Genomic DNA, 21,962 nt, shown 5'->3' with positions numbered 1-21,962 from the left:
TTTCGAACCCGTAATTCGGTCGAGAAAAGCATTGAAGATTATATTTATTTTGACCTATGTAAGCTCCGAGACGTACCTAATTTTTTTTGTTGAAACAATGTAGGACCTATATCATTTCGTGATATGCTTTATTCATAATGTTGAATTATTGAATTTTTTATATTCGCATGTCATAGTTGATTCTTGGAAATACCCTCAGATTTTCCTTTTAGTTAAGCGCAAGATCACCCGGTCGTCATATGACCTATGTTCAATGTAGATGATACCATTCATGTTCGGTGGCCTGAGAGGGAGATACATTGGCGGCTAAATCATGTGTTCTGCTCTCGATTTATGTCAGGTGGAGATCTACTTTATTTTAAATGCCACCTTAGTAGGTTAAGGGTACGGTAGATATATTTATTGATTTCTTCGTTACGGTATCTTACATTTCTATGTTCCTGATGTTTCACAAATTTCTTAGTATCAAAGGGCCAGACACGCGATATTTACTTATCTATATATTTCGCTTGCATGAGGAGCTCCGAGTTATCGTTGTCCGTACTGAGAATGGATCGGTATCCTATCATGGTCTCCCACCCATTTCAATCGAAAGAAAATCAAACGTGAAACCATGTCATAAAACATAATACTGTGGAGCATTACATTGGTTTGCTTACTACCAGCCAGTCTTCATGATGTAGATGGGTCTTTCTCAACATTTCTTACTCAGCACTATTATATTATGTTCATTAAGAATATACAGATATTTCCTACTGCAACCTGTGTTTACAACTTTTGCATAGCAGCAATGTCAGTAGATTGAACGTGGTCCTCATCCTCTTCAATGTACGCTTGCAAGTCTTCCAATGAGACACTGTCTTCCACAACCAAGTTGATTTGCAACTTCTTGATTCCGAAACCAACTGGAATCCATTGGTGAGCACCCCAGGTTAATCCTTCAGTCTCGTACTTCTTAACATTGGCCAACATCTCCTCCAAGTCAGTTTCATCATCCCATGGCTTAACATCCAAAGTAACAATGGACTTAGCAGTAGGCTTTGGACCTTTAGCAGCCTTCTTAGCAGCGTATTCTTCCAATCTCTTTTGCTTCAACTTCTCGGCCTCTTCGTCGACTTCATCGTCATCGGAGCCGAACAAGTCAAGGTCGTCATCATCGGCAGCATCAGTGGCACTGGAGGCGGCAGCACTGGCAGCAGGAGCCTTTCCAGCAGGCAAGTCCTCGAACTCTTCGGTGAACGAGGCGATGTGGTTCAACCATCTAGTGAATTGAGGATAAGTCTTTTGAAATGCCTTGTAGACAGTGACATCAGCCTGAGTGGCAGAAGTGCTAAGTTAGTACATAACATTTTGTTATACGGTCACGAAAGCCTCATCCAGAATATTCAGAAACGATTTTAAATCCTCTTTGTCACTCACGCGGTGGGTCTTGAGTCCACCTCATAAACACGGACCAAAGATTGCGATCATCACCATATCAACTCATCGTGTTAACGGTCGTTGGCTTGGGCCACGTGGTATTAAACGCATGATACTTACCCATCAATGTAGGACTTGTCAGCCAAGAACTCGTTCAACGACTTAACAGTTTCGACTTTGCTGAAATCAGAGAAGGACATATCTAAATTGTAATTTGATTAGTCTATTATAATTTAAATAGAAAATTTTTCTAGGCGAGAGAGCCTTCACGCAACATACTCAAATATATGCGGGCTGAAATATACGGGGGAAACACTCGTGCGGGTAAGTTGTATGTTCTAAATGGGTATTAAGTGTTATGATTTTATAAACTTCCAATAGTCACTTTCAAATGTAGCATAGCACCTGAATTCATTGCTTAAGCCATTCTTGTGTTCCGGAAAAAAATCTGTGATCTCTGTATCCGGATAATTCGTTTTGACTACAGGACCCATGCGTTCACCAGTCGAGGTTATTAATCGGTACTGAAGAGCCCCCGATATTGTCTTTTGTGAAAGATCTTCTACGAGCATGTTTCTCGCTGCAATTGCCGATTTGTTTTGACATTCCTCTTCGAGAAAAGGGGGATCAATTAAGATTCGATGACATTTGTGCAAAACTTGAGCTGGTAGATTATGGGGCTCATTGTAATCGTAATAAACAAAGTTTTTCCCAGCAAGAACTTCAAACCGACGGTCGAACTCAAGACAGTAAATGTGCTCTGTAGGTACTTCACTCTTGGGAAGTTTTTGAATAGCAGCGTACACTGAAGGAGCAGATGCAATCGCAATGACTGTATTTTCATCCGCATCTTGTAAGATAGCTTTCCCCAAGATCTCTGCTGTTGAATCATTGTACCAAAACTGAGAAAGCTGCCAGTCCTCCTTAAAGTCGTGAATGGTCATCTTCCGCTCCTGATCCTCATCTTCTGCCCTCTTCTTCAACTCAATGAATTTTTTCACGTTCTCTTCCTCTTCCTTTTTGAACTCCTGTAAGGCTGCTAATGTCAGAGCAGACAAGGTCAACGGTTCATCGTCAGAACCCATTCTCGAATATGACGTACTATGTTCTCATCGAGATTATTCCCAGACTATGTCGCAAAAATGTCGCTCCTATTAAGTTTCTGGTGTTTATCTTGTTGTTTAGTATGCTGTTTACATGTCCTCCTAGTGAATTGGTAGCATTTGTATCTGAAACTCTTGCTTTCTCAGGTAGACAGGGTGTTCTGCTCCCGCAGCTTTGGATAGCTCTTTCTGAGAAGCTCGGCTGCTCAGAAATCGACGCTTTCCAGAAAAGTATTATATGGAGGTGGATGGTTCATTCGGGCCAAAAATCTGGGGCTGTTGATTTTTTCATTATGAAGGACCGTGAAATGGTGTCTGATATTGACTCCTATGAAAATCTCATCTCTAATGGTAATTCGGAGTCTGCATACATTGTGCTACCAACTGAAGAAGCTCAATGGCAGCATTTAACTCACCAGCGGTACTCAAAAAGGCTAAAATTACAACTAGGAGAATTTCCTTTTCAACTTCTCTGCGAGATTGCTAGTCATGGCAAGAAGGGAATATTTGCTTCCGAATTGTCAAAGGTCACAGGGCAGGACCCACGATCGATGACCCCCAGACTTCGAAAACTAGAAGAGTCTGGCTACATTGTTAAAAGAGGTGTGTACAATGAAGCTGCTAGTCAGCACACTAGTGTGTGCATTCACATGAACTTTGCGGACACCGAAGTAGAATCCGCTGCTACAGATTTTGATGATGACTTCGAGTCATCAAGAAATGTCTACAAACTAAAGCAATTTATAATTCTGTCCCTAAAGAGTGCACCTAACCATCTTCGTGGCTTTAAAGACTTGAAAATTGAATTGAATCTTCACAAGGACAGGTCTTCAGGGAAGTTTTTCAGAAGCATCGTGGAAGCATTGCACAAGAGGGGTTATGCGGAGAGGGTTTTGGTGAAGAATCCAGACAAGACCACACCAATATATTGCATTCGCTACATCAAGGACCTTCCGAAAGATACTGACGAGATATCAGACTTCGTCGACTTATCTCGAAGTATGAAGGAAGAAACTCAAGAAGATGTCGAAGATGACCTTGACGCGTTACCGTCACTCAACCAATATTTTCCTTTGGCAAATCAGCTCATACTGATTATCAATACATCTGGTGAGGATGGCTCTACCTCTATGAACCTAGTACGAAGATTAACGGGGACATCTGATTTCCGACCGATAGTAAAGATTTTGGATGTGTTTTCTACCTTTGTTATCGCAAACAATGACAAGAAGTTGCTTAAGCCAACACCAGATCCCTTCCAAAGTATGTCCATATCTCGAGCATACGACTTTGCAGGGAAGTTCAAGTTCTACAGGTACTTTGTTGATTCTGTAACACTGAAAAGCATTGGTGAGCCAGCCTATGTGACGCCCCATACAAGGAACCTCAAACAGATTAACAAATCCAATTTTAGGGCCATTGGCCGTGTACCTCCGGGGCCATTACTGTCAATCAAAAAGCGGAAGATCTCAGAAGCGAGAACTAGTACTAAGCGAACGAAAGTCAACCGACAACCAACTATCGTAAAACAAGGTGCTCTGGAAATTACAATTCATGAGCGAAGTTCACCGAAAACTAAAGAGTCCGTTCACATCACTGGAGGAAGCTCCTTGAAAGCTTCCAGAAGAAGGACGGAACTTCTCAACATTATAAAAGATCTTGGAGGAGTTGCTTACACGACAGCAAATTTGTGCCGTCAACTCGACTCAAGATTGGGCAACACTACAGTAACAGATAAGAAGACTCTAGCTAGAGACGTCTCTACATTAATTGCCGACGGTAGCATTTACGTCGAGAACGTTGAGTTCTCCAGGTCTGGCCAGAACATTTCAAGAAAATTGCTTATATTAAAACAGCCAGAATTTCAACCATCCGAAGATCAGATAGAGAAAATGAAGCAAAAGTGCATCGAAGATGTCGGAAACCGAACCTCGTCACAGATGAACAGACGAATTATTGATGGTGAGGTAATCATGAAGAACAAAAAGGAAGGGAGCCGTCTTTCTTCGCTATCAAATGACGCGAGGTCAGTAAAACTTGAAGCTGAAGACACCACTCATGTTGACGAACTGCGCAATGGTGTATCTAAGGGGAAAAAGGAAAAGAAAAAGGCTACACTGATTAACTCTGGAAAATCAATTGAGACACAAAGGCACTCTGCTCGCAAAGCTGGTCCCATCAAGTTTGACAGTGATGATGAAAATACACTTTTTAGGGCTGTCGTCATATCGAAAACGTTTCATCGATCAATCGATTTCAGCAAGATAGCTTCACTTTGGGGAAATCCGGAGGAAAAAAGTATCCGTCAGCGTTGGTCCACACATAGAAAAGCTATCGGTGGACAGTCCACGGTAGCGAGAGGTATCAAAACCTTTGAAGGTATTGTTATGAGTGGTATCGAGAATGGACTTATAGGAAGCGAGGAGTTAAGTTCAATCAACTTAAAGTTTTTTCTTGATCTATGGAATGACTATGACGTTACAACAACCGCAGTAGCGGAAAAGGAGCCTTTGTACTACCTGCTTACGGAAAACCTTAGCTCTTATAAGTTTGTCGACACATCAGGACTGCAATCTGACACTTTTGAGCAAATTGAAGACTGCTCCATGCGGCAGAAAGAGGCAACCCTAGCAAAGAGACCATTCTATCAAAAGATGACAAGCTCGCAGAATATTGAAAATAACACACTAAAGACAGTGATCCGGGCAATAATCTCAACTGATGGCGATAAGTTTGACCCTAAAATGGTCGCAAAGCTACTCGAAAAGTTTAATAATTCAGACGTCGAGAATGCGACTGCTGAGATGTTGAAAGAAAAGGAGATTATTTTCCAAGAGAACGCCAATTTCAAGTTTCTGTTCTCAGAAAAGTTTCAAATGGCTTTACATCCCAAGTCTTTTGGGGTTTCCTTTTTGGATGATGCTGGAGAGTTTGCTAATAGTTTGTGCGAGTTGAGCGACTCGTCCAAAGGTTTGATACTTTCACAAGCAATTAACGGAAGTAATATGGCTGTTCTTTTGACTTTACTATCGCGCAATAAGTTGAGCCTATGGAGAGTTGATCGGCCATATAAGTTGAACGGATACGAGTCACGATTGATTGATAAGAACAAGCTTTCCTGTGACTTAATTGTCAAAGTTCATGATTCAAATCTGCTCAAGGTAAAGCCCAGCACTAAAGTCCCGACAGGTAAGGCAGGTTCCCATCTTTGGCTCGGTATTGATGGAGGCATTAACGTGAATATGTGGAAAAGCTTGATTGCAAGCCTATTATCGCTTCTTGTATTTCGTCCGGGAATTGACGAGACGGCACTATTCAGAAAACTCAAGCACGCGCTTGAAATTGAAGATGTCAGGAGTGTGGTGAACTGGCTCATTGCAAATGATTGCCTTAGGCGACTGGACCACGGATCATTTTACGTTTCGAAGAGGTGGATAATGGTCTTCGGATATTGAATAACTATATACAGGTATCATATATTTTCAAGCCGCGATGCTCATCGCTCATTGTAAATGGGCCTCGCTGGTACTAAAGTTAAACAAAGATTTGGACTTGATCCACGTAATACGTCATGGTCTAACGATAAAAGCAGATTTGGTCACCGATACTTAGAGAGTATGGGGTGGGCTCCTGGAAAGGGTTTAGGGCTTGTCGAGCATGCCACTACCACACACGTAAAGGTTTCAGTAAAGGATGATACAGTTGGTTTAGGGGCTAAACTTGCTAAAAGAAGTGGAACTGATGACCTCGAGACAGATAGTTCCGGCCTTGATGACTTTCAGCGAATATTGGGTAGACTCAATGGTAGAGGCCGTGAAGTAGATGAAGCCCTTGAGCAGAAAAGAAAGGATAATATAATAAATGGTAAATGGGGAATGCATTTCATCAAGGGCGAAGTGCTTTGCAGTACGTGGGATCGGAAGTCGAAAAGCCATATGTTGAAGACAGCTTTGGAGGACGAATCTGAAGTAAACTTCAAGTCTAGTAAAAAGAGAAGACAAAGTGGTTCTGAACCATCCAGGGATCTGACACTGCATGCTAAGAGAATGAGGGGTGATGAGTCAAAGAAATCAACGAGGGACCAAAGTAAACAAGAAAGGAAGGAGAAAAAAATAAAGACGGAAAAGAAGGAGAAAAAGGAAAAGAAGGAGAAAAAGGAAAAGAAAGAAAAGAAGGAAAAGAAGGAAAAGAAAGAAAAGAAAGAAAAGAAGGAGAGAGATTATGGCAATAGAGCCCTGCCAGTTGAACCAAGAAAGCACGACCAGATTTCAAACGTAGGAAGATTATCTGCCAGAGCTAAATACATTAAGCAGAAACGGGCATCTGTGATGGACGCCAAGGCATTGAACGAAATCTTCATGATATCAAAATGATTCATGTTTATTTAATATAACGTACTGCTTATTCGAGAACAACAAACGACAATCCACCTAAAATACATGTTACTACTCCAGCAACAGCAAACAACTCGTTGTGCGAGACAAATTTGATATTGACGTTCCCCGACAGCTTTTTACTTGAGGACGCACTAGAACCCGAATTCGTTGAAGACCCTGAGCTTGAATTTGAATCGCCACTTGAGCCAGACGAACTAGAACCAGATCCACTAGAACTTGAGCCACCTTTTGAAGCTTGCGAGAGCTTCGATGAACACGTTTTGTCAGTTGATGCATTCTCATTCAACGACGCAGACCCTTTGAAGTCACATGCTGACTTATCCTTCCCTTGATCTTCGTAGTAAGCATTCATAACGTAAGACAACTTGTCTTTGCTAGAACAGAATGAAAAACCTCCGTATTTACCTTTTGCACCATCTGCATTGATGGAATCACAATCGATTTTGTCACATACAACACCAAACAAATCACCATAGTCCTTCTCGTCAACATCATCTGCCACAGTACAAGCAAGGGATTTAGACATGCAGTCACAAGTATCCTTATCGGGGGTTGGAGGCAACTTGGTAGAAGCCTTCCAAGTGCTAGCAGAGGCTGGACATGAGCCGGTCTTCGAAGCTACCAGCTTTTCTTCTGAAGACTTGGCGTATGAAGGGGAGATCTTGTTCATTTCCAGCGAGTAATATTTGTAGTCATCCAAAGTCAGCACAGTATCACCCTTGACGGAAACTAATCCATATTTGTTAGCTTCTTCAAAGTACATGTAGACAATACCGCCACTCCAAACATCAGTCATTTTATCAGAGAAAATCGTCCCCACCTCAGTGAACTTTCTTGGTCTGTCAGTGTTACACCCGTACTCAGACATAAAGATTGGTATAGTCAAATTCAGGTACAACTTTGTACGAGCTTCGTATCCAGAAGTCTTGAAGTCCGAGTTTCCACACCATTCGTACATGTTTACACCAATAAAATCAGCTCTGTCTTCATCAGAGCCGCATGCGAAGTAATCGACTACTGCATCTCTGGTGTCGTCACTGTCGTCTGTGGAATAACCCACGGGAAGGTTTAGTTTCTTGCCTTTGATGTACTTTTTTGAGTCTCTAATGGCAGCCTTCACAAACGCCGCAGCATCGGTGTTAGATTTATTATTGGTGACTTCGTTACCGGCAAAGAACCCCAAGACGTTATCGTACTTTGAGAACATATCAATGACACTGGTATATCTATCGTAAAGATCCAAGCTCCACTCTGGCGAGTCTCTGTTGATTGACGTCTTTGGTTCTGACAAATCAGCGATAACGTAAATACCAGCGTCGGCAAAAGTCAGCATACACTTGTCGTGATCTTTTTTAGGATCAACAGCATAGACTCTGATGACATTTGTATTGGCATCTCTCAAGTACTTAACGTCCCTTTCACAAGCGTCTGCATCAGCGAGAGGGTCGCTGTAACTTTTGCTTTGGTTATCTTCATTATTCTGTTGGTATGCAACACCTCTGATCAAAAATTGAGAACCATTATTTGAGTAAAAAAATTTGTTGCCGACAACTTCAATCAGCGGAAGATCGGCTGCAAGAGATTTGGTGACGTATAAGCATAGAACGAGCGCAAAAATGTGATTGAACCACATACTGTTATTCAGTTATAAAGAAGGTATTCTTGCAAGTAGTAAAAGTTGATGGCAAAGTGGATATTTATATTCGCGTGGAAGGTATAAGGGCAAATTATGCACGAGGCCCACCAGCAGGCGATCGACACGCCAAAAACTGGAAACAACAATAATCACAGCATAAGAATTTTGAGCCCAAAGTAAGAGTGCAACCAATTTCACTGTAATGTTATGAACACTGCACAAAGAGCCCAGAGCTTGCAACGGCTCGCGACGCGAAATATCCTATCTATATGCAATCTAAAGTGCAATGCAGGTACAAGTGGAGGCGCAGTCGTTGACGTGAGTTTGACGCTATTTTTGACAGGGGCTTGGCGATCTTCCCAAATAGCCCGTAATGGGTATATTTAGATGCTGGCTGAATTCCGTGTGCGCTTATGTTTGTCGAACCCTTATTCTCCTATAATAGAAGAAACTCTAAATGTATTACATAAGCGACACAGCCATCGACATCAACTATACTATAAATTTGCCAATGAATCTCGAACAATTCTCGTGGTGTGTATATGGCAAGAACCTACAGATCCAGTAGGCCTCGACTTTTCGTCTAATTTCAGCAGCGTGGCTTGACAAGTGCCTCACGTAATCAAATTGTTGATACTCTCGGTTTAACCGTGCTCTTTCCAGGATTGAATGATAATATGTTGGAAGATATAGTATCATTTCATGTTGTCATCTCTTAGACCATATTTGTTCCCCCTATTCAGTAACTGTAGTCCAGCAAAATCGCCCAGTAAAAAAAATCAATTGAGCGTCGCTAGTTTACACAGAAGCGTTTGTGCACAAGTTATGACAGTGAGAGTATTGTGAAGCAAGTTTACAATGATCGCACTAGCTAGAAACAGATACCCATTAGTGTTTGTGATATTACTAAGTCTCGTGTCGGCCAACAGTGAGTATGGGTCGTATAGAAACCCAAATCCCTTGCCTCAAGATGTTTGCGAGTCGAAGGATCTTATCAAATTAAACTCATGCTCGAATGAAATGTTAGGTCGTCTCCAACAATGCAAAGCAAACGACAGGGCATGTGAATGTTGTGCGTTGCAGAGCTTAAAACCAACCTGCTTCGAACTTTGCCCCGGCAGTCCTGCTAGCAACCTTCTTTCAGTCATCATTGACGATTGTGCCGAATTGGGTGAGGTCAATGCCTGTGATTTGCCTTTCATGAGAAGTGAATCCAGCTACTTGAATACAGAGGAACCCAGTGATGACTTATATTATTCGAAGTATACTCGAGAATTAATGGCTGCAAATGAGAAAGATGTGACCGAGTCCACGAGTAACGCGACTATCAATGATATTGGCAACTTCACGGATATCGGCCACGCGGATGTGGAAGAAATCCCACTATTACTTAACGTGTCGAATCTGTCCAGTCATACTGGTAAGTTTTATTTTTTAATTTTTCATTTTTTCAAAATTTTACTAATTCGCAGTTTTTACAAGTGACAGTTCGTTCAGATATCCCCGTCACTATATTCTTCCCATCATTTACATCAGCTATCTCTTTTTACATTAATCAAGGTACTTATCAGTTTCTACTCTCGTCCATCCAATCCAAAGTGTAGCGTATTCCTTCGTCAATACTGACCTCGGGTTTGTAACCAAGAACTTCTTTTGCTTTCAGAATATTATGATACCTGTGAGCGCACGCCACTTTCACTCTAAATGGCGTCAAGCCGGCTTCCTTCTTCAATATGCTTGCAACTAGTTCAGAAATATAGCCAATGCCTAATGCGATGGTGCGCGGTAACACAATGTTGTAGTTATCCACATGGCCATCAGCTTTCCAAACCGTTCGCGCTAGAGTCCAAAAGTAAGTAGGCTGATCGTTAGTAATCAAGAACACTTCGCCTGCCACTTGGGATCTCGTTGATGAGCTGAGGATTTTTTGAGCCGCCAAAACGTGTGCGTCCGCAACATTGCCAACATAAGTCCAGTCAAAAAGATTATTGTTGTCACCAACCTGAAACTTTGTCTGTTTCATCTTGAGGACTCCTCGCAAGCCCGGGATAAGCTGACGATCACCAGGTCCAAAGATTCCCGCTGGACGCAAGCATACGGTTGCAAGGCCGTCAATATCATTGCATTTTAAGACTTCTGTTTCAGCAATGGCCTTTGTCTCATTGTAACCGTCCATATGCACTTCTGGGTACGGCCAAGATTCATCTGCATTCATTACGTCTTGACCATTGAATATAACACCTGCAGAGGACGTGTAAACCAATGCTTTAACGTTTTGTTTCTTGGCTGCGGATATCAAGGTTCTAGTTCCCTCAACATTGACCTTATTATAAATCTGTTGAGGAGCACCATGCATTGGTGATGCGGAGTGTACTATGACATCGCATTTGGAACCTTTAATAGCATCTGACAAGTCGTCTTCCGATGTAATATCTCCTCCATGAAAGGTAACGCTTTTGGGATCGAAGGTGAAATATTTTGAGATCTTTTCTGGCAATGGCCGCACATCAAATACATGAATCTTGGTATTTGGACTACGTCTAGAAAACTGCTCTATCAAGTGTAAACCAAGGAAGCCAGATCCTCCAATCAACAAAACTGAATTCATCGTTTGTAAGACCAGCTGCCAACGCGGATTCATCGTATAAGCAGGTGCAAGGATGTATATTATGGGTACTACTGGATTAAAGTTAGAAGATGAAGCCAGATTTAAAGCTCTCTACTTTCGCAGAGTCAAGGTCAGCAACCTTCAAATCAACACCAGGGAACGTGTAGTCATATTTTGCCTTAGATTCGGCGCTAAAGGGTTTGGCCTGAGGCTGAGGTGCCAATGCCTGACTGTTCATGTCAATATGACCAACTGAAGAGTCGGCAGCACTCGACTTAAAGGAGCTAGAATTGGCCTTCACACTTCCTCCAAATTGACCGAAAGCGGGTGCTGTTTCTGTAAGAGAGCTTGCCTGCCCACTATCTGTACGAATGGTAGATGGAAGCGGCGCAGACTTTTCAGTAACCTTAGTTTTAGCAAATGAGAGATTAGGTTGTGTCTTTTCAGGTTGTGTCTTTTCACCAGAAGGTGTGTTCTCGATTGGTTCGGATTTATCGAACGATGTGGTATTGACAATATCCTTTGCGCTTATTGGTGGAAATTTGGATTTCGTCAGGGTTGTTTGAGTAGGTTCGGACTTTTTGGCTTTGATAGAACCCGCGGAAGAGTAGGGGTTAGAAAACTTTCCAGCTTTATTATCCTCTTTAGATGCAACTTGGTCCTTGGTCTCCGAGCCATCTATGATAGACAATAAAGTACCTGCAGTTGCGCTCATTGGTTTTGAAGTGAAGTCAAATGTCGTTGAGGGAAGAGCGGCAGGAGGGTGCAACTTCTCGTCTTGTAGCACCTGTTTTGCTTTCGCTGAACGCATGGGCGCGGTTATTCTTGTACGATAAGGTGACGGAACACCTGAAAAATGATACACTCGTTTGACTGACCGTATGCTGCGCGGGTTAACGCTATGATACGTAGGCCTGTAATCCGGGGTTATGATTTGTGATGCATTGGGATTACGCAGTAACGTTTGCTTTTGAGGAGTAGAGTAGAAAAAGGATCCGTTACCTGTCAAATTAGCCAATAACGACCGGTTCGTGACATCTGGAGCCTGAGCCAGACCACGCCTTCTTTTGTTCTTTCCTTCGAGCACAGAGGAATCACCGAGAAATGTATCATTGTCTCTTGCTTTCGCCAATAACGATTGCACGCCTTCATACTCTATATCCGTTAAAGGCTTATCTCCTTTTTCACTGAAAAACTTGCTCAACACCTGACTAGGTGTTTGTTTAGCATCACCCACCTTCGCTTCGTTCATAGGGGTACGTGCAGAGATATATGATTCATTACCACGAGTCTGCTGTGAATCTTGGGCGCTATTATCAGACATACGAGAACCATCAGGATGAGTCCCCCAGCTGAAAATTCGTTTCACCAGCGACAAGACATTTTTTGGCCTAGACTGAGATTGTCTCCCATTGGAACTGTCCTTCTTCGATAAGAATAGCTGCCTGGAATCCATGACAGTTATAAATGTTCCGAGCAGAAGAATTTACATTCACATAATATACAGGAATCAGATGTGAGGTGCGTGCAGACTAAACATCGATTTATATACTTCGATCCTATAAACATTTTCAACCCCAACTAATACTAGCATCGAGAAAGGCAGGCTTCGTCCACCAGCATCTAATACCGAATCACCATCTCGTTGCCCATTACATCACTAGCATAAATTACATCGCATATTTGACATCTTCTACCAGTCTCATGGATTGAGCTGCTTGCAACTATTTTGAATTCACTATGGCCGATTATGTGTCTGATTCCGATGATGAGGCGTACCCATTGACAAGCGTTCACGTACGCCAAGAGGACATAGCCAATGCAATCGTCAGTTTTCAATCAGACGCGAAAGGTCAACAAGACGCGTTCGATTATCTTCGAGATCGTGGATTGATACCTTCCGCTGGCGTCGTTGAGAGCGATGAAAAACGAGACACAGGCGATGCCGAGAATCTGGACCTATTGAAGGCGTACTTACAAGAACAGATGAATACGCAAGGCTCGCGACGGTCTTTACGAAAGCGAAACTTTTCAAGTACACATCCCTACTTGGCAGACCAAGCGCATTGGCTCGGTTTGATGGATGTGGATACATTGAACGAGATATATTCCGAAACGCAAGATGTGGAGTCCATTGTGAAACTTCTAAACTCGATGTACATGAAGAAGAGAAAGAGGTATCCAAGAGAAGAGAGATATAAACCGAAATCTTTCTATTCATTTTTGGGAAGAAATATGCCACCTCAAGAGAATCAAGATGAGGCCTTCCAGTCCTCACAATTGTCATTAAACTCACAAGGTCAACAAGATAACGCTGAGCCTCAAAATAGCGACCTAAATGATTTCTCGTACCTGGAGCTGGAGGATGATCTAATTGTGCCCCATTCAAACAGAAGGAAAGCTAATTTTGCGTTTTTAGATGAGGAATTAGAGGCAGAAGAAAATGACGAAGAGTCCATGCAAGTTGAGTTTCCATCATCAAGCACCAAGTCATATTCAACGAAGGAACGAATACTTTATCACTCCAAGCCCAGGAGATCCGAAGGTTTGGAATCAAAAACAACCTCAACCAGGCGGGGCTTGGCCATCAAAAAGATGAGAAGAAAGGCGCATAGAGCAAACAACAGAGGTGTTCTCTCATTGAGCAAGTTCATTGACGACAATGAATATGATGAAGAGAGCGTAGAAACACGGTTGCCTTTGCCCCTCATTCAAGATAATGAGTATCACGAAGAGAATGTGGAACCACGGTCGCCTTTGCTTCTAGCTCAAGATAATGAACGAAGTTCAGACTTGTTGATTGATTTGACCAGAGATTACGACTGGTCGACGGATGCTCAAAGTTCGAGTGACGAGGAGAGTGCAAGCGAGAGCGTTCACTATTATTCGAGTAGACCAAAATTGAACTCATCGAATCACATTAGCCCTCTGAGGGAAAATGAACTTTTTGCGGTCTACAAAGATCAACCCAGAAAGTTCACTGACGACCTTGTGAATACTAATCAAAGGCACTTGCCAAGAAATAAGCCAAAGACAAGGCAATTTGGACATCGGCCATCCCAAGCTAGGCTCGGGCCATCTAGAGTTCTTCGAGAGAAGCATCACTCGTCTTTGAATATAATCAGGAGACGAAAAAGAACTCCAAAACGAACAGGAATGAGAAATGGTCATGCTCTCACTTCATCAAGGGCCACACAGGCTAACATAGCAAATAGGGGAAAGCAAAGAAAATTAACTATTCAAAGTGACGAATCAGCAGCACCAGGTACAAAGTTTTTGCAAAACGTATACCAGAGAACCCCGAATCAATCTACAACGATATTTGAAGCGACTAAAACTGTGCATCAGAAAGAAAGAGATCACGGCAAATATGACAGGAATTCTACTCTCAAGGAATTCGTAGGCTTATCTATGGCACCAGAGTCCGTACTAAATCCTATTGTCATGAACGATCAGAACATCAAAAAGCTTGAAACTCTTGATACGGAACACCATATATTCTTCGATAAAGACTCATTCAATATTGTACTCTTCGGCCAGAGCTTTTCATTCTCAATATTTGACACCGATGGATCCAACAGATCATTCGCCAGGGTTGTTCATTTGATCAGAGCGAGATCAACAGAGCAAAATGCCTTCTCAGAATCCTCAGCAGAATTTCGTGAGATGAGCGAAGCTATAAAGGTACTCATTAAATGGTCATTGGTTATACAAAAGCCCGATAACCGCCATGTCCACCTCGTTTCGGATGTAATTGCGGACATCTTCAATTTGGAGTCTATCAATCTTCTGCATATTCAGTTGACATCTCAGTTCCTTCTATTGGAGTTCATTATGTTAAAGATTTGCCAACGAGTCAATGAGTTTGAATGCCAGTCTTCGCGAAGGGTATTGGAGAAGCAGTGCTCTTTTCTATTCAAAGCATGTTTTCAAAAAATTGACTTTTTCCAGCTTGCAAACGGTGAAAATGTTGTCTCCCTGTATGGCCCAATTCAAATTGCTTCGACGATACTTCGCGGCGGTTCCGACGTTTGGTGGAGCTGCATTACTGATGCAGTATTAGAATGCAACGATGAACTGTTCATTGATGGAAACATATTATATGGTTTATCATGGCTCGCAATGACGTTCTCAAGAACTCCCAATTGGAGTGCATTTCTTGCATATTATAGAACTTTTTGCAAGAGAGGCTCTAATCTGGAAGGCAGCCATTTATTCTTGGACGTCATATCGTGCGTCGGAAGTAAGCTATGCTGGCCCTTTGATGAAAGACTTGTTCTAGAATTATATTCATCTATCGGCATAAGAAAGTTTGCAGACTACGAGAATGAAAATCACAGTGATTTTGTGCTTGGGAAAATAAACACCAGAAGTGATATTCCCGATTCTACTTTTTTTGAGAGATACATGCTATTTCTATATTCATATGTCTCTGCCCTTCCGTTTGGCTCAAACAAAAAAAGGCTAATCACTAAACTATTAACGTCAAGCCGATTTCACTACACTTCCGGTTCAGCTCATCGAGCAATGTTCTTAAACAGACTCAACTTCACTATTCTACTTTGTCAATTATCCGACATCACCCTCGAGTCGCAGCTTCTAGATCTTATAAGTCAGGTTGACGATTCCAATGATGTTAAAATCTACAAATTGATCACTGAGGTTATCACATCGTTGACAGAGATATCTCTCGATAGGCCTGAATTATACCCGTTTCTTTCGCTCGCGCATATGGTCGAACTCGTTTCAAAAAAGTACGGTATGATGCCGGAGATGTTCAAGTTGTGGCCATCCCTTAATTCCCTGGTTCATGCAGCACTAAAAATGTCAATGAACGAGTCATTGTACGGATTCTTGCTCCAGATGGCAAAGATTTATAACAGCCTGCTTCCTGATGATATCACTTTAGATATCACTACATTCTTATCGCATTCTTATGATTCTTTTCCTGAATTATACCTTAGGAGCGATTTTATTGAGGAAGTGTTTCGCAATAGCTTGCACCATTTGAACTATCATATGGGTAGGTATCCGTTAACCAATCCCAACTTGGAGCACCGAACTGAAGCTCTAGTCGAGAGGTTAATTAGTCTTTGGGTGAGAAGCGCTCTCCTCAAAGGCGATCAGAGCTGGGATGTTTTGATCTTGCAAAGTTTTCCATACATCGGTAACCAAGATCTGAGAGAGAAGTTCCTGCTTTATTTCTATGCCAAGCTCCTTGAATCTTTTACCGCCACAGGAAGTTATGACACAATTATCGTCTCTGTCATGAAACAACTTGCTCGGTTCTCGATTTCAAAATACTTCGTTGGGCTACTCAATCAACTTATAAAGAATAAGCATAAGTTCTTTGATTTGAAGGGTCAGTGCGGTTTGGAGCTTGTTACGGGGCTACAGTTTCTGAATTTTCGAACAGCCATAACAAGTTCTATTCTCCACAACATTGCTTCAAGTGAATCCACCAGCGCAAGGTTAAAGCAAAGGTACATTGAAGTATTTCTTGAATCACTCAATCAGGACTTTGGGCTCTTCTTTCTCTCGCAGAAATATGTAACTTTCTGCAAGAAGACGACCCTTTTGATCCAGGATGTTTTTCAGAATTCTTTAAGCTCATCCCAAACATTGAACTCCCTATGTGTTCGGTTGGGAATTGCCCAATCCAAAAGCACAAGTAATTGGACCAATTTGAGCTTCGTACAGAGGTTGAAGATTGTGAATACCGAGCTTACCACTGCATTAAGCAGCGGTTCTGGTAACGCTCTGGTTCTCGATTCTTACGTAGCCACCTCAAGCATGGACGTCGTTTATCACCTTCTTGGCATATATTGTCAAGAGTTATTGCATCATAACTTGGACAAATGGCCCATTATGTGCCACCTCTTGCACTACGCATGGGAACGGTTGTCGCGGTTCAAAATCAATGGCTCTGAGCCAAACTTCTTAAAATTTGTAAAGATCGTTGGGATCACTCAAGCTTTATGCCGTCAGTCAAACTACTCCAAAGAACTCGAGGACTCTGTCAAGAAAGCTAGCATATTCCTGATAAAAATTTTGGACCATTCGCGTCGTATGTTCGATGGATACAGAGAACAAGAAACAATTTTGGATGTCATTTATGGAGTGTCACAAAACAGCAACTCATCAACTGAACTAGACTTTATGAACTCTAGTCTTTCCAACGTGCGTTTGTATGATATACAAACGCCAGATGCTAATATGGTGCCGATTTCGGCCGACAATTTGAGCATTGATGGCGACAGCAGATCACACTATTCCATTGATATCAGCCCTGACCACGAAGCACCAACTGACCAAGCATGCCTCATTTGTGACCTATAAGGCACATGTAATCTAGTGTACATTACTTGCATATAATGAAAGATTTCTTTACTACTATTCAATTCCCCTTTGGCTCTTTATCAACTTGATTTCCGATTCCAACTTGTCTCTAGCTCTCTTGACATCGAGCAATACGACCACCGACCTAATGAGCTCATCATATTTAGCCATGGTCTTACGAGTAGGCATTACAGGACGCCAGGTAGTACCCCCACCCGTGGGGATATCGAGTTCCTGGAGTAGAGTATTAACAGAACGTAAGACAGACTGACGCTGTTGCGTACCTGCTAATCTTTGTGTCGAACGCAACATCACCCCTGGAGTGAGGCGCTCATTGGCGTGGTAGTGTAATCCATAGGCTTCTTCCTCCTTAACTGTAAGCCTTTTCATTAAAAGCTGTTGTACAGCATTTGGCTCACGGCCATTCACCGATTGCGATTGTCTCAAAACGTTCGATAAGTACTGTTGAAGTTGTGTTTGGAATGTCCTATCTCTCTTATAAGATGAGGAAGCTGCACTAGGAATGGGAGGAGGGAGTGGCTCGCTACTGCTTGCTAATCTCAGCTGCTGTTGAAGTTGACGCTTCTTTTGATGCTTGTCTATGATCATCAAATTATTGTACAAGTTGGCCAACCCTTGTGAAGATTGGTATTGCTGAGTGGACTGCGTCACTTGAGGAGAGTCCAAAAGAGTCAAGAGTTGAGATCTCTCTACCAACATCTTCTTAGCAGCCAACTCGAACCGTCGAGCTTCGATAACTAGCGACTCTTCCTCAGCGATCTCGGCCGGCGTACGTTTGAGGAGTTTTTCAAGGTATTGCTTCCTTTCTATTTCTTTGACTCGAGAAAACGACTTCAATGATTCAATGAGAGCGTGACTGGCATTGGGTTGTGACTGATATATCTTCGCGCTAACCCGATAAAATTGATCTTTGAGGTCTTCTTCTCGCAAGCCTGGATACTTGAATCGGTCAAATATTATGGGCCACTTAAGCTCGAACGCATTACAAAGCTCGAAAAGGTGCACTGTTTCCTCATAGGTCCAATTGTGCCTAGGTGGTATCGACTGTTCAACATTTTTCAGTTCATCCGGGGCAGATCGTTTATTTTCATGTGTAGACCTCTTCTCTTCCTTGGTCCCCGTTTCTGTCTTCTCCTCATTCTGTGTGTCAGTTTTCTCGCCAGTAGCAGTTTCGGTTTTCGGTTCAGTACTGTTTGATTTCGTGCTTTCTTCGGCAACTTTCTTGCGTTCCTCTTCCTTTACTCTCGCATCCTCTTCATCCTGGAGTAGCTCTGACATATAGGTATCAAAAGTGGCCTCATCTGGAAGTTCTGGTATATCAAGACGGACGTTGAACTTTTCAAAAATGTAAGGCTTCTCCGGTTCTTGTTCTATAAGTTCTTTCGAACCTTTGACCCAATGAAAAAATTCAGCGCCCTTTTGATCTCCGCTTTGGGCAGTGAAGGACTGTCGCGTCCACGGGGAGGGTTTGAGGTTAAATTTGCTTTTGGTTCCAGAGCTTGTGGCATTGGACAAGTTGGCAGGAGGTGTATTAGGTCCTAAGAGACTATAGAGTTCTCGAGATAAACCTGTTTGTCGGTGAACTGCAGCCACATCATTCAGCACCTTTTGCTTCTTCTTTGCAGGGAGATCCAGACTATCTCTCTGCACGTTAAGGACATCTAGGATATCATTAGCCGACATTTCTACGGAATGCAGGTGCCTGACAAAATGTTCAACTAAAGTTGAATTGAAAAAACAAGGTTATATACAGGACCTCAATTATGAGAACCCGCCTAGATCACTGACACAGAAGCAGCACGTCGTCAATGAGGAGCTGTAAATATATATGTATTTAATGGAAATTGTACATTTGAGAACTGCCATACTAATCCCTGTACGACGCTAAACTTCATAATGTAGAACAAAACCAGTAGCAATAATAATGGCCCCAAAAAATGCTCAAAACTCACTTGGTTGATATCTCCGTACTTTGCCAAATTTACGTTTGTGTCAATTGCGTTTGTACCCAAGTATTGAGAAATAAGGCGTTTGTACATCTCTTATTCTTCACAAAAACTTGAAACTCCTTTCAGAACTTTGATATTTTTGCCAGAGGTACCCTTCTTAAAGAGTTAATCTGACTACAAATAGACAAAGCTTTTGATTCAACAAAGTCGCAAGTACAAGAAACCCAGCAACTTTTGAAAAAACCTCAAGAGGTTTTCGAAATGAGCTCTTCCAGCGAGATGACTACTCATCTCGCTTCCACCCAAAATGGGGTGGCTGAACCAACCGCCCACGAGATTGCAGTTGCAGAAGTCAATGCAATTGTCCATGCAGTGAAAGTTGCAGTGGGCGTCCCCACGCAGATGGCTGCAGAAAACGCATCTTTAGTGGCTGCAAAATCCGGCTCACCACAGTCAAGCCAGGTTGCAACCGAGGGACCAACACCCGAAACCACGCCGGAGACGACCCCTCCTTTATGCAAAAAGGCAGTTCTTCCAAACCCTCAGACTGGAGCTGGAAACGCTAGGAAATCTGAGAAACAGAGAGCCAAAAGAAGAAGACAAAGAGTCAAAAAGGCCAAAAAGCTGGCAAGAATTGAAGCTGCTTATTCAAGAGCTCCATCTTGCGAGCCGAATACCACCTTAGACACAGTCAGGGAAAAGGCACCCAAGGAAAAGGCACCCAAGGAGAAAGCTGTCTCAAAAAGTTTGGAGACGACCAAGGTCCCCACACAAAAGAGACAAACTGTTTCGAAGTTGGCTAAGCCTGAAATTGAGGTCCAAGATCAAGCTGAGGAGATGTTTGACTTTGAGGTCAACCAAAAGGACATACCTTTTATCGATGACTGGGAGAAATTTGTTGATGATGAGGAGGATACTCCATCCACCCATCACTCGAAGGAAGGCCCGGCTTGCGAAAAAGATATTCCAATTTGTTTGTCCCCCAAAGAGAAAACATCGGAAAGCTTTACTGATTTGGCTGCTGTTGCCTTGAAGGAAAAGGAAGTGACTCCAAGCCTTGAGCGAGAGGAGACTACCTCGAGCAGTCCTATCGAATTGCCTGGTGCTCCCTTGATGGAACAGGAAGTGACTCCAACGCTTGAGCAAGAAAAGAGTACCACGACCAGTCCTATTGAATTGCTTGGTGCTCCCTGGTTTCGAGAGGATGACGAATTGAGCATTGACCTGGAAGCGGAGCCCGCTTCAACCCTTGAGCAAGAGAAGAGTACCTCGACCAGTCCTATTGAATTGCTTGGTGCTCCCTGGTTGCGAGAGGATGACGAACTGAGAATTGACCTGGAAGCGGAGCCCGAATGTGAGGATGATGCTTTCGCAAGCTTGGCGATCAGTCTTCCGTCCACGAGGATCGACGTTGACTCGCTTAGCCTTGATCTGCTACTGCCAGAGGCTCGTTGGAAGGATGCTGAAGAAGAACTTTCTGCGGATGATGAAGTTGTTGAGGCTGAAGATCAGGCAAAGGAAACTTCCGCTTCTCTGGGAGGAAGAAACAACGGACCGGGTAGAACAGATGGACCAAACGGCTCTGATGGATCAGACGGATCAGACGAAACAGATGGCTCTTTTCACGAGAGCCACAATTCGCCAGACCCTGAACCACCTAAGAAAAAAGTCAGGTTCACATTCGCTGGTCTCAGTCCATTTTCTCCTAGGGAACCCAGGAAGCTTCGCCGCCGGAAGAAGAGTCCCTCAACAGCCAGGTTATTGGCAAGAGGAGTTAAAATGCTTGCCCACAAGATCAAGAACAAAGTTCGGCGTTTTGCAAGAGCCGTCTGGAAGTTGGGGGGAGAAGATACAGAGGAAACTCTGGACAAGGAACCCTCCCGGCTCCGCAAGTGGAAAACGATCTTGAGCCTTCTCGTATCCAAGTGAGAAGTGGTGACTCCACTCCTGAAGTTGCTCTAACTGATGAAACATCCATTTGGATAGATAGTTAGTAGTATGAATAAAAAAAAATAAAACAAAATGTAGACTGCGAGTATAGGGCCATACACTTCAATTCGCTCGTTCAATGCGATTAGATACGCCGCGAACTTCTCGGAATCTTATAAAGTCCTCATTTTCATAAATATTGTAGTTGGTGATTTGGGCGCTGCATGCAAATTTGACAGTTTCAAGGTGACTTGATTTTGAACATTGATTGCAATGTGATGATTTTTGGGAGGCTTCTTGCAAAGGCTGCAACGTTCTTATCGATCTTTCATGTTGATGAGTGAAAGCGCATCCCATGAACATCTTTGCTTGGGTTTCATATGATCTAACTTTAGGAGTAAGATGATGTCACAACAGTGGTCTAATTTTTTCTCATAATATCAATGAAGCTGATCTGACATGCATGTCGTATTGGTGTTTCTTCGGGTATTTGAACTTCTAAACGTACGATCACTTATTATCGTTTCCAAACGGATTGTATGATCAATGAAAAATTGTTAG

The 21,962-nt window shown here is 42.7% G+C and overlaps 10 protein-coding genes across 10 annotated transcripts; 5 read left to right on the top strand and 5 right to left on the bottom strand. All coding sequences in view use genetic code 12, as the record gives it.

Annotated features, from left to right (window-relative positions):
• Positions 1 to 1,775: 1,775 nt before the first annotated feature.
• PGUG_05878 (protein-lysine N-methyltransferase) lies at positions 1,776 to 2,504 on the bottom strand (the record flags this gene model as incomplete). Its single annotated transcript, XM_001482064.1, has 1 exon — positions 1,776 to 2,504. One exon carries the CDS (start codon positions 2,502 to 2,504, stop codon positions 1,776 to 1,778), a length of 729 nt encoding a protein of 242 aa, XP_001482114.2.
• Positions 2,462 to 5,977, top strand: PGUG_05877 (transcription factor TFIIIC subunit; the record flags this gene model as incomplete). Its single annotated transcript, XM_001482065.1, has 1 exon — positions 2,462 to 5,977. One exon carries the CDS (start codon positions 2,462 to 2,464, stop codon positions 5,975 to 5,977), a length of 3,516 nt encoding a protein of 1,171 aa, XP_001482115.2.
• Positions 5,978 to 6,034: 57 nt separating this feature from the next.
• On the top strand, positions 6,035 to 6,895 carry PGUG_05876 (telomerase inhibitor; the record flags this gene model as incomplete). The annotated part of the gene is made up of 1 exon (XM_001482063.1): positions 6,035 to 6,895. One exon carries the CDS (start codon positions 6,035 to 6,037, stop codon positions 6,893 to 6,895), a length of 861 nt encoding a protein of 286 aa, XP_001482113.2.
• A 28-nt stretch (positions 6,896 to 6,923) lies between these two features.
• On the bottom strand, positions 6,924 to 8,552 carry PHR1 (Phr1p; the record flags this gene model as incomplete). The annotated part of the gene is made up of 1 exon (XM_001482062.1): positions 6,924 to 8,552. One exon carries the CDS (start codon positions 8,550 to 8,552, stop codon positions 6,924 to 6,926), a length of 1,629 nt encoding a protein of 542 aa, XP_001482112.2.
• Positions 8,553 to 9,413: 861 nt separating this feature from the next.
• PGA43 (Pga43p) lies at positions 9,414 to 10,040 on the top strand (the record flags this gene model as incomplete). Its single annotated transcript, XM_001482061.1, has 1 exon — positions 9,414 to 10,040. The coding sequence occupies one exon, from the start codon at positions 9,414 to 9,416 to the stop codon at positions 10,038 to 10,040; it is 627 nt and encodes a 208-aa protein (XP_001482111.2).
• Positions 10,041 to 10,122: 82 nt separating this feature from the next.
• On the bottom strand, positions 10,123 to 11,196 carry ERG26 (sterol-4-alpha-carboxylate 3-dehydrogenase (decarboxylating); the record flags this gene model as incomplete). Its single annotated transcript, XM_001482060.1, has 1 exon — positions 10,123 to 11,196. The coding sequence occupies one exon, from the start codon at positions 11,194 to 11,196 to the stop codon at positions 10,123 to 10,125; it is 1,074 nt and encodes a 357-aa protein (XP_001482110.2).
• Positions 11,197 to 11,245: 49 nt separating this feature from the next.
• Positions 11,246 to 12,619, bottom strand: NUP60 (FG-nucleoporin; the record flags this gene model as incomplete). Its single annotated transcript, XM_001482059.1, has 1 exon — positions 11,246 to 12,619. One exon carries the CDS (start codon positions 12,617 to 12,619, stop codon positions 11,246 to 11,248), a length of 1,374 nt encoding a protein of 457 aa, XP_001482109.2.
• A 284-nt stretch (positions 12,620 to 12,903) lies between these two features.
• On the top strand, positions 12,904 to 17,502 carry MMS22 (Mms22p; the record flags this gene model as incomplete). The annotated part of the gene is made up of 1 exon (XM_001482058.1): positions 12,904 to 17,502. One exon carries the CDS (start codon positions 12,904 to 12,906, stop codon positions 17,500 to 17,502), a length of 4,599 nt encoding a protein of 1,532 aa, XP_001482108.2.
• Positions 17,503 to 17,556: 54 nt separating this feature from the next.
• Positions 17,557 to 19,206, bottom strand: SWC4 (Swc4p; the record flags this gene model as incomplete). The annotated part of the gene is made up of 1 exon (XM_001482057.1): positions 17,557 to 19,206. The coding sequence occupies one exon, from the start codon at positions 19,204 to 19,206 to the stop codon at positions 17,557 to 17,559; it is 1,650 nt and encodes a 549-aa protein (XP_001482107.2).
• A 527-nt stretch (positions 19,207 to 19,733) lies between these two features.
• PGUG_05869 (uncharacterized protein) lies at positions 19,734 to 21,401 on the top strand (the record flags this gene model as incomplete). Its single annotated transcript, XM_001482056.1, has 1 exon — positions 19,734 to 21,401. The coding sequence occupies one exon, from the start codon at positions 19,734 to 19,736 to the stop codon at positions 21,399 to 21,401; it is 1,668 nt and encodes a 555-aa protein (XP_001482106.2).
• Between the last annotated feature and the right edge of the window lie 561 nt (positions 21,402 to 21,962).

Source organism: Meyerozyma guilliermondii, genomic scaffold, assembly GCF_000149425.1.
Source record: "Meyerozyma guilliermondii ATCC 6260 scaffold_8 genomic scaffold, whole genome shotgun sequence".
NCBI classification, from domain to species: Eukaryota; Fungi; Ascomycota; class Pichiomycetes; order Serinales; family Debaryomycetaceae; genus Meyerozyma; species Meyerozyma guilliermondii.
The sequence above is the reverse complement of the archived record's forward strand: the minus strand, read 5'-3'. Positions and strand labels throughout refer to the sequence as shown.